At 37.1% G+C, this 12,276-nt stretch overlaps 1 protein-coding gene across 5 annotated transcripts in view; it reads left to right on the top strand.

Annotated features, from left to right (window-relative positions):
* FNIP2 (folliculin interacting protein 2) overlaps nucleotides 1-12,276 on the top strand; it is a 52,125-nt gene that overhangs the window by 22,510 nt on the left and 17,339 nt on the right. For 3 of the 5 annotated variants that reach the window (XM_054823693.1, XM_054823696.1, XM_054823692.1), the window contains exons 2-10: nucleotides 138-264; nucleotides 3,676-3,810; nucleotides 4,900-5,000; nucleotides 5,083-5,154; nucleotides 5,829-5,929; nucleotides 6,086-6,175; nucleotides 7,312-7,383; nucleotides 7,988-8,117; nucleotides 11,521-11,722. In XM_054823693.1, coding sequence (XP_054679668.1) covers nucleotides 138-264; nucleotides 3,676-3,810; nucleotides 4,900-5,000; nucleotides 5,083-5,154; nucleotides 5,829-5,929; nucleotides 6,086-6,175; nucleotides 7,312-7,383; nucleotides 7,988-8,117; nucleotides 11,521-11,722 — 1,030 coding nt within the window. The remainder of the gene's footprint in view (nucleotides 1-137; nucleotides 265-3,675; nucleotides 3,811-4,899; nucleotides 5,001-5,082; nucleotides 5,155-5,828; nucleotides 5,930-6,085; nucleotides 6,176-7,311; nucleotides 7,384-7,987; nucleotides 8,118-11,520; nucleotides 11,723-12,276) is intronic. The other 2 variants (XM_054823695.1, XM_054823694.1) reach the window with 1 other exon arrangement.

Below are 12,276 nucleotides of genomic sequence, written 5' to 3'. Positions count from 1 at the left end.
GCCCCTTTGGAGTTCTGTGATTACAGCCTGATTCTTCTAAATGCTGAGTGAAAGATGTATTTGCCAAATACCTGTTTCTTCACTTAAGCCTGCAAAGTAAGCATGCTATTTTAACATCTTGTGCTTATAATCTGCAGCTGGTCCTCTTCAGAGTTTGACTTGAATGAAATCCGCCTGATAGTTTACCAAGACTGTGAGAGGAGAGGCAGACAGGTCCTATTTGATTCCAAAGCAGTCCGCAAAATTGATGAAGCTGTGGTTCAGGTATGAAGTGCTAATTCTGCTTTTGTCCTACTGCTCTTTGGTTTCCCTTCTCAAAAGCAGGAATTCTAATATGACAGTGTCAACTTCTTAATGTTACTTGTGATCTTTCACTTGATCTCAATTCTGTGATAGCTGCAACAAGAGTGTGCTAGATTCCAAGAAGCCTATGAACACACATCTGGTATTTGTTATTTAGAATACAAATACAGTATTGAAACTTAACAACTTAGACCTGACTAGCTTTCAAGCAAAGCAATCTATACCCCTTTAAACTGAGTATTTTCTTAGCCTTTTTAATGTCGACTGGGGCTGCTTTTTGTTGTTAGCCCTGGTTGTGCAATCCCATTGTTCCAGTGATGTCTAGCAGTCTCTAAACGTGCTTGTCTTCCTTTGGTGTTTGGATTAGTAAAGTTGTTGGCTTCATGTGTATTAAAACAATTCCACTTTGGCTAACCATGCTGTAATGTGTAAGACTGACACATGGCAATATATGGCCATGTAAGTTTTGGTAACACACATAGAAGCAAGAGTAGATGCTCTCAAGATGAAAATTATTTGTGCTGCTCTCCAGGCACGCAAATTGTGGAGTAATGCTTCCAGCAAACCTAGTGATTTTAAGACAAGTAAAACAATAGTATTTTCTGTTTTGTGGTAGTTTTGGGGTTTTTTCCTACTAGCTCTGTTTCTCTTCTACACTTAATTATTTCCATTTTTTGTTTGTTTTGAAGCCTTTGTTACAACCAGCAGCTTCAGCCTGTCAGACTAGCATAGCTTATTGTGGAATCACTAGCTACATACAATAGTTGTGACTTGTAGAAATCATGTACGAAGATGCTTAAAACCCAGCAATCTCTTTCAGTCACACTGCAAATATGCCATTGTGCCAAATCAGTAAGACTGAGCATCATCAGCTGATGACTGATCCTCTACTTAAGAGGGTAAATGGGTCAGACTGGTCTGTTAATCTTGCTCCCCCTCGCCCCCACCTTCTCCCCACCCCCCCAAGTCAAGATTGTTACTTTGTATCTTAAAGTTGATTTTAAAACACAGAGCACGTCAGGAAGAAATATATTTCTGGCTTCATTTAAATACTCAAATTATTCTACTTGCTTGAATACTTTAAAAATTAACTACAAAATAACCTATCAGAAGCTGTATGCAACACTGACATAAAACAGATTATAACCTCTCTCATAACATGATACAGGCTGTAATCTGTTTTCTAGCCAGGCACTAATCTAGATACCCTTCTAAAACAGCCAAAGCACTTTGAATGGCATGCAAACACATAGATGTTAAAAGTGATCTTGAATGTTTGGTCATTTGTTTGGTATGTTATCAAACAGCAAGCCTAAAACTTGATTCATTTTAAAGTTAAGGCAAAATTGCTCTCAAGCTCAGTCCTGCTTAAACTAAAGTCAAGAAAGTGTATATGTGTGTGTGTATATACTGTGTGTTTATCCATTTTCCTGAAATACAGAAAAGCTTATTTGCACTGAATAGTCAAATACATTGTTTGTCTTTAAAGTATGCAATAAATTTACTGGGGGAACTAGCAGGTCTGTATCCCATTTAACCAAATGTTTGTTTAATATACTGTATTTCTTTTCAGTGTTCTTAACCTAATCTCCAGTTCTTTCTGCAGATGGCATGTATCAGACCACTTTTATTAGGCATTTTTTGTCAATAGCTCATTAAACATGTGACTACTGACACTGGTGCATTTCTAAACCCCTAATGACAGTCACACTGGGATTAGATAAGCAATAGCACAGAAATACTATGCCAGGAAAAAAATGCACAACAGGAGTGCAAATTTAGGATAATATGTAAAAGTCCAGGATTTTGCTTTTTCTAATATGGTAATAGGCTTATTTTTAAATTGATAAAGGAGCTGCACTGTCACTGTAGTTTAAACTCAACTTCTAAAAAAAAAGACAGATCATCCACTCCGCTTTTCTTGGCTTCTCTTCCTTTTTTTCTTCTGCATGTTTCCTTTTGCCCATTTCATCATCTTGTCATCATGACTCGAGTATTCTAAAACTTACTACAGTTATTGCACTGTGGTATTCAAAGTGTTCATCATAAAAATCAATTATTGGATTCTACTTTTATTTTCATTTAATTTCCTGTTACCATTCCTTTCTCATCTTGCTGAGCCCAAAATATGTGATGTAAACTTGGCTATGTCTGCTTTTTACTAGCATCTAAGTGGCTGTTACTTCTTTTTGCCTGCTTGCTTGTTTTTTCTGTAAACAATCTACATGTACCTTGTTGACATTTTAAAAAAATTTAGGTGATCTCTGCCAGTGCACATTCCCAATGAGGTGAACCATGCTGGTACAAAACGAGACTTAAAAAAATACACTTCATTCTAAGGTGCACCAAATGAATTAATGTTTACATTAATACATATTAAATGTATGTTCATTAAGGGATTTTGAATTTGTTAAATATACAAAAAGTTTAAGAGTGTGAGATAAGCTTTCTAAGACTTTCTAAGCAGTTTTGATTGCTGCAAGGTTACAGTTTTGCTTTCTTCATATAAGTCATTTCAAGTGCATGTGAGAAGTATGTTCAAAATAATGTTGCCCTTTTAACTGACAACTAATGAACATTCAAATTGGAAAAAAAACCAGCAGCTGTTAAAGAAAACAAGAAACTCATTGGGTTTTGTTCAAGAAAACTGTATTAAGCAAATCTCAATGAATTAAATGCAGCTTGTCTTATGAAACATATATGAATAGTGATATCTTTCCAAAACTTCCTTTACACCTTTCTGATCAGTTCTAAGATGTTAAAACATAGCAACTATGAGTAAAAATTCAAAGTCATCTGGATTTAAGCATTTCTTTGCCTTTTTTTCCACACAAGTCCTTTACAGGTTTAACAAATAGAATTACCAGGTTATAAAATCTACCAAATGATCTACTATTCACCCCTTGTTTTTGCTGGCTGTTCTTCTGTTTAAGAAATCTGTTAATCAGTTGATGAGCAAAAGTTATGTGCAATTTGGGTGATTAATTGTGCCAATGATTACTGAAATTAGTTTGTAAGCAACCCATAAGCTGAGATTTTGTTTACATAAACTTTAGTAAACGTTACACAGAGCTATTCATAACAATTGGGAATGATCTTCCAGTGGAATTTTGACTAATTACTCTGACTATGTATGATACTTTGAAAACTTGTATGACAATATAGATGTGAGAGTAATTCTATACTTTCTCTGATGCTGGCCTTTAAAAAAACTTTTCAAACTGATACATATTTTTTGAACTAAATAAGCGTATCTTTTATTTCTGTTGCTTACCTGTAGTTTAAGAGAACTCTTGCCATGATATGTTTACAGATGGGAGATCTCATGTTTGCTATAATTGTTTTCATCATATTGCTCTATTTTTGACACAGAAAATGGCAGAGGATGCTTCTGTAAAGGCTTCTGCCAAGAACTGCCAAGCAAGCAATGGGAACAACAATGTTTCTTCCCATAGTCCCTCAATAAGCTGTATGCAAAATATCAAAGAACAGATACCGAAATATCAGGTAATATTCATTACTTTTCTTGCTTGTATTTATCAGTTTTACTGAAGAAGTTTGTATATAAAAGCCTTAACTTACATGCATTGAATGACTAGTTATACTTCTAATATATGACAAGTTAATTTGAACCTCGAGATACCTACCCTATCTTTAAAGTGTTGTAGATTAAGAACGTGTGGGTACATCTTAACTTTTTGGTCTGTCTTGTTCTTGTCTTTGAAAGAGTTACAAAAGATATTAATAGCATTATTATTATTTGTGAAGGCCATAAAAAGCACTATACCATTCTCTCTTCTTGTTTTGAAAAAATGTCTATTATGCTTCAGGTGAGTTCTGAAGCAGCTGTTGAACATGTTATATGAAGACTCCCCTTTAGTCTGTCTTACTACAATGTGAAATTTTTGAGAGTACTCTGGCTGTTTCTCAGTAAAAGCATAAACATTTCATCTAGAAAAATGTAATTTGAAGCATGTATAGATTAAGGTAGAAAAAAGATATTTAACTAGAAGGTAAATGATTTCTTTCAGTATTAACAAACTTGTCTCCAAATTTGTTATCGGTGATCAGTCTTTGAAACAAAATAAGAAATCGGTCTGATTGTATTTAGAAACACAGTCTTCACAAATTATTTTCCAATCAAAAATGTTTTCAAGAAGCTTTCTGTAAGGTTAGAGAAGGAGAACTTGCTCATTTGAATAAGGAAGACAGTTTAATGCTTGGGGATCCAAACCACAGAATCGAGTCCTGTGAACACCTACAGATTTCATCAAACACTCTATATGGGAATGTTGCTGGACAGCTATTTCTTGGAAATGCAGTAGATAGATATGTATTTTCTTCTTTCTTGCCTTTGGAGGTCCCCCTGGAACAAGGGTAACAATGCCTATCTAGTGAACAAAACAGGGTACATCTTTGAGGTGTACTTGCTTCTACTTGCACTCAGTGTGTTAGAACCACACAGGATCTTAGCCTGCATGGAAAAGCAGAACTTGTATTCTCCATTAAAAATGTAGCACTATGGCACTATATTAAATTGAAATAGTATGCCAAGTTATTATTGACTTTGTTCTTCCTGTCTTCTTGTCTGTGTAGTACACAAGACCAGCCTCTGATGTCAACATGCTGGGAGAAATGATGTTTGGCTCAGTGGCAATGAGTTACAAAGGCTCCACCTTGAAAATTCACTATATACGGTGAGTGTCCTTTTCTGTGATGCACTGTCTTGTCAGGCACTTGGAATTGATGACTCACTGAAATGACTGTTTATCCTTTCAGCTCTCCCCCACAGCTGATGATAAGTAAAGTCTTCTCAGCCAGGGTAGGAAGCTTCAGTGGAAGCAACAATAAGTAAGAGCGTTATTTTTATTTTTTTGTTTCCCATCCAATGCAATTGTCTTTCCTTCCTTCTCCTTTTGTAGTCCTTCTGTCACTGCTTCTAAATGTGACTTAGCCAAAGTGGAAAAGTCCAGTAGAAAATCAGAAATGGTGACTATGGAGAAGGATTCTCTTGATAGATGCCAGCCAGGCCACCCAAGTTTAAAAACTAGAATCTCTCTGAGTTTCTCCTTCTTAATTTGTCCAGCGCATGCAATAAGCTTCAGAGGTCAGGGCCTTTGGACAATCAAAGCCGCTATCTCTTCCTGCTACCAGAAGGGTGAAGAAGGGGTATATGTTGAGAAACCTTTGTGTCCCTGTACTCCATTTCTGTTTCCTTCAACAACGACAGAAGATATACTATTTCTCATATGTTCCTTTTTTCCTTGTCTTAAAAATGATCAAATGTGAATAAACTGAATACCAAATGTGACATACAGAAACTTAGAATAATTCAAAGAGGGATCCTATATAGAAAATAAATGCCTATTTCCTTACAGTTTCAGAAAACCTCCTACTGGTCCTTTAGTTTGATTGTGAGTTAATCTTCAGCCTTCTTTTTTCCATAAAATGAGCCTAATTCTCAAGCTAATATTAATGCCTATTGATCACCTTCTTAAGGAACACTGACTTTTTCCACTTTTTAGTTTACAAGATAGCTTTGAGTACATCAACCAAGATCCCAGCCTGGGAAAGCTGAGCTCAAATCAGAATGGTTTGGGAACCTGTCGCAGTGGAAGTAATTTAGGTAAATATTTCCAGATTCTATGTCTTTCTGACAACATGAGGCCATCTGTTGGTTCAGTTTGTTTGTTTTTATTTTTTTCCCTATGCATCCCCTTCTTTTTTTTTTTTTTTTAACTTTTTTGCATTGCATTTTCTCTACATTGCTTTTGTTTCCTAGGTGTGTTACAGCTGTGTAGCAGCAAACTGCTGCAGGGTGTGTCTGAAGGAGGTCCCCTCCGGCTCATCCGCAGTGCTTCTTTCTTTGCAGGTTTGTGTGGAATGCCAGCCACAGTGTGACCCATCCATATGCACACACAAATCCAGCTCCTTCTGAGTTCTGGCAGGACATACATAATTACTCTCTAGAAACAAAGGGCTAAAATAGTGATGACAGATGTATCTGGCTTATAGATAAAAATCTTTCTTCCAAAAAACATAGCTAAATGAATTGCTTTTTGTTCATATTTCTTTTCTACTCCCTGTGTTTAATTTTAAAGGTATTTTTATGCGGTGTTTTTAATAATAAATGAGCCCTTATGTTTCTTAGAGAGCTTATGTTTCCTGGCTTGCAGCTGGTTTCTTGCTGGTGTGCAGGTGTCTTGCTGGTGTACAGCTCTTTCTTCTCTTGCCTCTTGCTACTTTTTTAAATTTGACAGACATTCAAAATTAATTCTTGAGCTAAGTCTGGGAGGCTTTAAGGTGTTTTTTCTTTAACAATATCAATTTCTTTAATTTTCAAAACTTTAAGCTATATAAAGTCTCCTTTTACAGGCATACTGATGACCCATGCAGGTGGGTAGATCTCAGGCCTAATTAGTTCTGTTAATTGCAAAAATGTGAACTGGAATACCAATGCAGTTTCTTCACAGCCTTTGCAAATCTTGCATGCTCTACAATTTGAGTGACTGCACTACTAATGCTTCAATGTAAAATGACTTAGACTGAATGTTTCTTACTGTGAGGCTTTGTGGGTAGTAAATCTCTGCTTGGGGAGTGAATCAGAAGCTTAATGGACCTCGTATTTGACTATTTCACTATGATGTTAACCTGTAAAATGACAATCCTGCACACACAAAAAAAAATGCCGAGTGACAGATGGGGCTACCATCAGCCCTCACTTTCAAAGCATATCTGATTTCTGATCATGCAGACTGTATTCATATTCTTAAGCTGCTTAGATGTTTTTAGATTGGGGCAAATAACCAACTTCCTCTAGTAACATGATAGTATGGGAATACTATTTGCTGCCACCTCTGCTCATACCATACTGCTTATTTGGAGTAACAGTACAGAATGTAACTTTGCTGTTTTGTGACCTTTAAACTTAAACGTTTTTTTTAAATGCTGACAAATAGTATGGTGAGTTATGTAATATTTTCTATTGATCTGATCTGTTTGTTTTAGCACACAGCACGCCTGTTGATATGCCTAGCAGAGGACAAAATGAGGACAGAGACAGCGGCATTGCTCGGTCAGGTATCTGCTGTCTGTGTCTTGTTTGCCTACTTTTGTAATTATGTTACAACTCTTTGGTGCAGTGGTTCGCATGAAATAGAGGCACCTCGTGACCCATAAATCCAAAATTTTTTGGATCTGCTAAACGGTTTTCCTTCTGCTTTTGCCCCAAGCCTTAATGCAGGAATATTTGTAATGATATTGTTTGCAGCCATCATTTTCTGAGTTCTGAACCAATTTATAATTTGGAGAAGGAACTGGTTGGAGCCTTTACTAAAGCAAGGGGAGAGAAGATATTTTTGCACTGAACAGGAAAAGCAGACCAGGAGATCTGTCTATTGTAGTGGGAGGGCAACACTTCTTAGAGCAGAATGCTTTTAATGAGAATAAGACGACTTTTAGTATGTTCTAGTAGGGAAGATCTCTGACTTTATAAGAAAAGAATGTCCTTAGGCAGCAAGACTTATTAAAAATCATTGTCTTTCCTGTTGCAAGTGAGTTACGTGAAAAAGATCAGCAAGTAAGAGCAATATTTGTGGGAATTTCTTCTCAGAGCATGAAGAAAAATATTCAACCAGCACTCTTTGTAATTCAGTATATGTGGGGTTTCTTGCTTTCTTGATAGCATCTCTGAGCAGTCTTCTGGTCACTCCTTTTCCATCTCCAAGCTCTTCATCATCATCTTCTAGCAGCTACCAACGTCGCTGGCTCCGAAGTCAGACAACCAGTTTAGAGAATGGGATTATTCCAAGGTGGTGAGTGCAACACCTTTCTTCTTACAACAGCTGTTTGGCAGTAATTTAAGCTAAATAGAGCTTAAGCCTCTTTTCTTTAAAAGGACAAATCCTGTTGTTAAATACTCTCAATTCAGTCTAACTTCTGTGCATGTTACATAAGAATGCCAGTATGAAGAAGGATCAAGTTTTGGCTGAGTATGAACTGCAAGGCCTTATATATTTGGAATATGCTTATTTTTATTGAATGTGTAGGCTGTGTCTGAAGCCACATTCTGAAAAGCAAATTAAACTGATTTTGAAGGAGCAGAGCATCCTGTTGAGAAGAAAGGGACTGTAACAGCACTGCTGCTGTAATTACATTATACTATGATTGAAGTCTGACTAGTGAGCAGTTACTAAAATTTTGGAGTAATAGCCCATGCTGACTCTCTCGGCTGGTACAGGATGTTCCTGATGTGACTTCTGCCAAAACAGGAAGAAAAAAAAGAGCTGTGATCAAAAAGCTTGGCTTCTGTTTTGGAATTTTATTAGCTTTTGTAGCTCAGTGGCATAACAAAGCGTGGAATGCAGCAGACCTTTCATAGCTAATAAGCAAATTCTTCTCTTGTCAGCTGCAAAAAACCAAATGGTTCTTGATTATCTGCTCGTATGCAGTCATCCACCTGCACCCAGAGGCAGCATGGAATTAGTGGAGAGCTACAAGAAATTCCTACTGTTTGGCCTCTCTCCCTCTTCGCTGTTTGCAGTTAAGAGCAGCCTAAAAGTTGGCAGTTAAAATGTGGTCAGTAAAAAACAAACAAAATCTTTTTGAAAAGACTTCTTTTCCTAGTGTCAATACTTGAAGCTTTTTCTTGGATATTCTTACCAAATCATTTTTAACATGAAGAATCGTGCAGTGGTGCTAATGTAGTAGTCATGCTTTCTAAATCCTGCTTGCAGTTGAGAATAAGCTAGCGAGCATTTTTTCTCTCAGTAAATGGACATACTTTTTAGTCTAGTTTCCTTAACAAATAAGGCTGAGAGCAGTGCATGCAAAAAAGTTAAAACATTTAGGGTAAATAAGATAATTTCAGCCCAGTTTAGGGAGCAGCCAAAGTTTTGTAAATAGAACTTTCCTCAAAGTGTTACAAAAGTAACAAATTGTTTAGAGGCAAATAGTCTTTTGGGGCTGCTTATTCACTGTAGGGAGTAGGTTGTGTTTCTTCCATGCTGGAGAATCTATGCTGGGGAAAGATACTGGAAACAGGATGTGATTATTTCCACTATCTAGAACTACTCTTGAACTGGGCTTCTTTCTAAGCTAAAAAACCTCTTCAGATATTTGTTTTCTGATTAATTGCTAGAGAAACAGTAGGCTTCTGGCCGAATACTTCAGTGACCACAGAGTGTGCGCTTCAGTTTGTACGGCCAAGATTCTGCAGTCTCTGTGACTGATGTTTTAGGCCAATAGCTCAAAGAAAATGAGATGTCTAGCTGGAACTCCATGTAGTCAATTGGCAGGCAAGCTAGATTAGCAACTTTGTTGAAAAGGCCTCTGTCACAGACCTAAATTCTTCAATTTCTGTTCCTGGGAAGCAGTACAAAAGCTTCTGATGTTTCTTAGATGCTGACTGACCATCTTTTCCCAACTTCCTTGAGAATTTCTGTCTCTGCATGCAAGTTCCTGAAGTTCAAATGAGGTTATGTTTTTGTCTTGAACTCTGTTTTCCCACAAGCTGTTTTTTGCTGGGGTTTTATTGTGTGTGTGTTTTCCTGTAGTCCTGGACTTATACCTCTTTGATGAGAAACTTTCATATATTTAACTTTGTCAAACCAATTAAAGTGTAAACCACTTATTTTTAGAATGAACTTAGAATGAATGCTTAGCATTCAGGCTTTCCTCTTGTTAATTGCTTCATAGTGGTCTATAAATGCTACAGGCTCCATTTCAAGATAATTCTGATATGAAAAGCCTTCAAGCTTTTAATTACCACTCACTGATATTGCAGTCTTAACTTACAAAGAAACTCCAAAACCAAGCTATTTCTATATCAGTTGCTGCTCTGAATGTCTCCATTTGTGTTCTAATGGCTCTCTTGTCTGTTCTTACCCTTCTTCCCCTATAATTTCTCTGTGGATTAAAAGCCATTATTCAATTAAAGTTCCTTCCAAAAGGCATTTTTGACCACACTATTTTACTCGTTGATGTATATACTTTTTAAAGATGATTTTCAATGAAATTGATCAAGAACTTTAAGCAAGTAAAAGTAATATTTCTGTAAATCCAGCAATATCAATATCTAGCACTGTAATGCAAGTATTTACAGAGGAACAGGATGAGGGGATTTGCACCCTCTTGTATAATCACAGAAAAGTTTATGCTGGGCTGAGACTTGTGGATATCATCCAAATCAGTTGCTTGTGCAAAGGACTAGCTTTGAATTTAGGCTGGGTTGCTGTGGAACTAGTCTAATTGAGTCTTGAAAATCTCCATGGGTGGTGATTCCACAGCTTCTCTGGACAGTGCCCTCCAGTGTATTGACCATTTTACCCCCATTTGGCATCATCTGCAAACTCACTGAAGGTGTGTTCTGATCCACAGATCAGGCTGATAATGGAGATATTGAGCAGTATTGATCCCAGTATCAACCCACATGTAATATTGAAAAGTGGCATAACTGTTGAAAGAAATGTGGCAGGACTATCAAGTGAATAATCAGAACTTGGGAAAATAATAATAGTTGTAAAATAGCTACTGTTTGTGGTTTTTAGCAGAAAACAAAGCATTTTAAACTGAAGTATATCCGACTTTGTCCTAGGCACACCTGTATTTACAGGCATTAAGTTTGTGTTTTCACAGCAATTACTATGTGGTGACATTTTGTCTTCAGTTAAAATAGAAAGTCTTATTTTGCATGGTTATGTGCCTTAAAACATCCATCTTAAGATGCTGGAACAGTATAGGTAGCATGTTTCCCAACTTTCCTCATGAGCAACAGTAGAAATTCAGGAGCATCATGGACATACTGCTTAGTACCTAAGTAGGAGGATGAGTGCTGGATGCAGTTCACAGCTCTAAAATTACCTTTAACAAAAGGTAATGATTTTTTGCATAGTGTGTCCATTCCCTCTTCTTAATATCCCTTAAAGATAAATCCAGAAGGAGGGATTTTGTAGTAGCTCTGTTTCAGAAGAAAATGTTCACGTGGCTTTAGGAGCTGGCCACTTTGGGGGGTTGCTTTTCTCCTATCTGAGGAAAGACAGGTCTTATCCATCAACGTGTTGGGTATCCTCTGTTCAGAGACAGGTGACAGCAGAGTCTTATGTAGTCAGTCAAAGGAGACCTAAGAATGAGTTACCTTTTACTATACAGAGAGATAGGGATAGAAGAAGAATTACCTCTCAGTACCTAGGTAACTGTCCTAACAAATGTGTCTTACAGGTCCACTGAAGAAATGTTTAGTATGGCTGATGAAAGCTGCAGCTCCAATCCTGCAATGGTTCGGAGGAAAAAAATTGCAATCAGCATAATCTTTTCTCTGCCTGAAAAAGAAGAAGCACAGAGAAACTTCCAGGATTTCTTTTTCTCTCACTTTCCTCTTTTTGAATCTCACATGAACAAGCTCAAATATGCAATAGAAAAGGTACAGAATACTAGTTTGGCTTAATGTGGAAAAATAAGTGTTAAACAGAATGAGGTATTCTAGAATCTGATAGATGAGGAGTGGGAGAAGGTGCGTGGTTTCAAGCTTCCCTCCCTTCTTACACATGTAGTCTTGAGCCTGAGCCCAGTGTAGGAATTCAGCATTTCCTAAAAAAGAGGTGCGGTTTCTTTTCTGGTCAGAATGAGAATGGAGAGTTTTATGCTATGGGTGGTTTTTCTTTTTCTTTCCTTCTCAGTGTATTTCACTATGAGGTTTTCTTAACTCCCTGGAGACTGTGGAAATGATGGTATTCTATCCTTTCATGCAGTCACTAAAAGAGAGACAGCAAATGTTTGTTGCTGTCTTCCCCTTACTCCCTCAACAATGTTCTCTTCTCTCCCCATGTCCAGTCTTAGGGACTGGTCTCTCATGAGGTGGAGGGAGGCTGGCAGCTATTGCCATCCTGAGTGGCTATATAGCACTGGGGCTAGATCTTAATTATTTTGACATGTTAATGAAGCTTAAAAAGATGAAGAATGTGAATCCTTTAAGAA

The sequence above is a fragment of the Grus americana genome, chromosome 4 (assembly GCF_028858705.1).
Source record: "Grus americana isolate bGruAme1 chromosome 4, bGruAme1.mat, whole genome shotgun sequence".
NCBI classification, from domain to species: Eukaryota; Metazoa; Chordata; class Aves; order Gruiformes; family Gruidae; genus Grus; species Grus americana.
The sequence above is the reverse complement of the archived record's forward strand: the minus strand, read 5'-3'. Positions and strand labels throughout refer to the sequence as shown.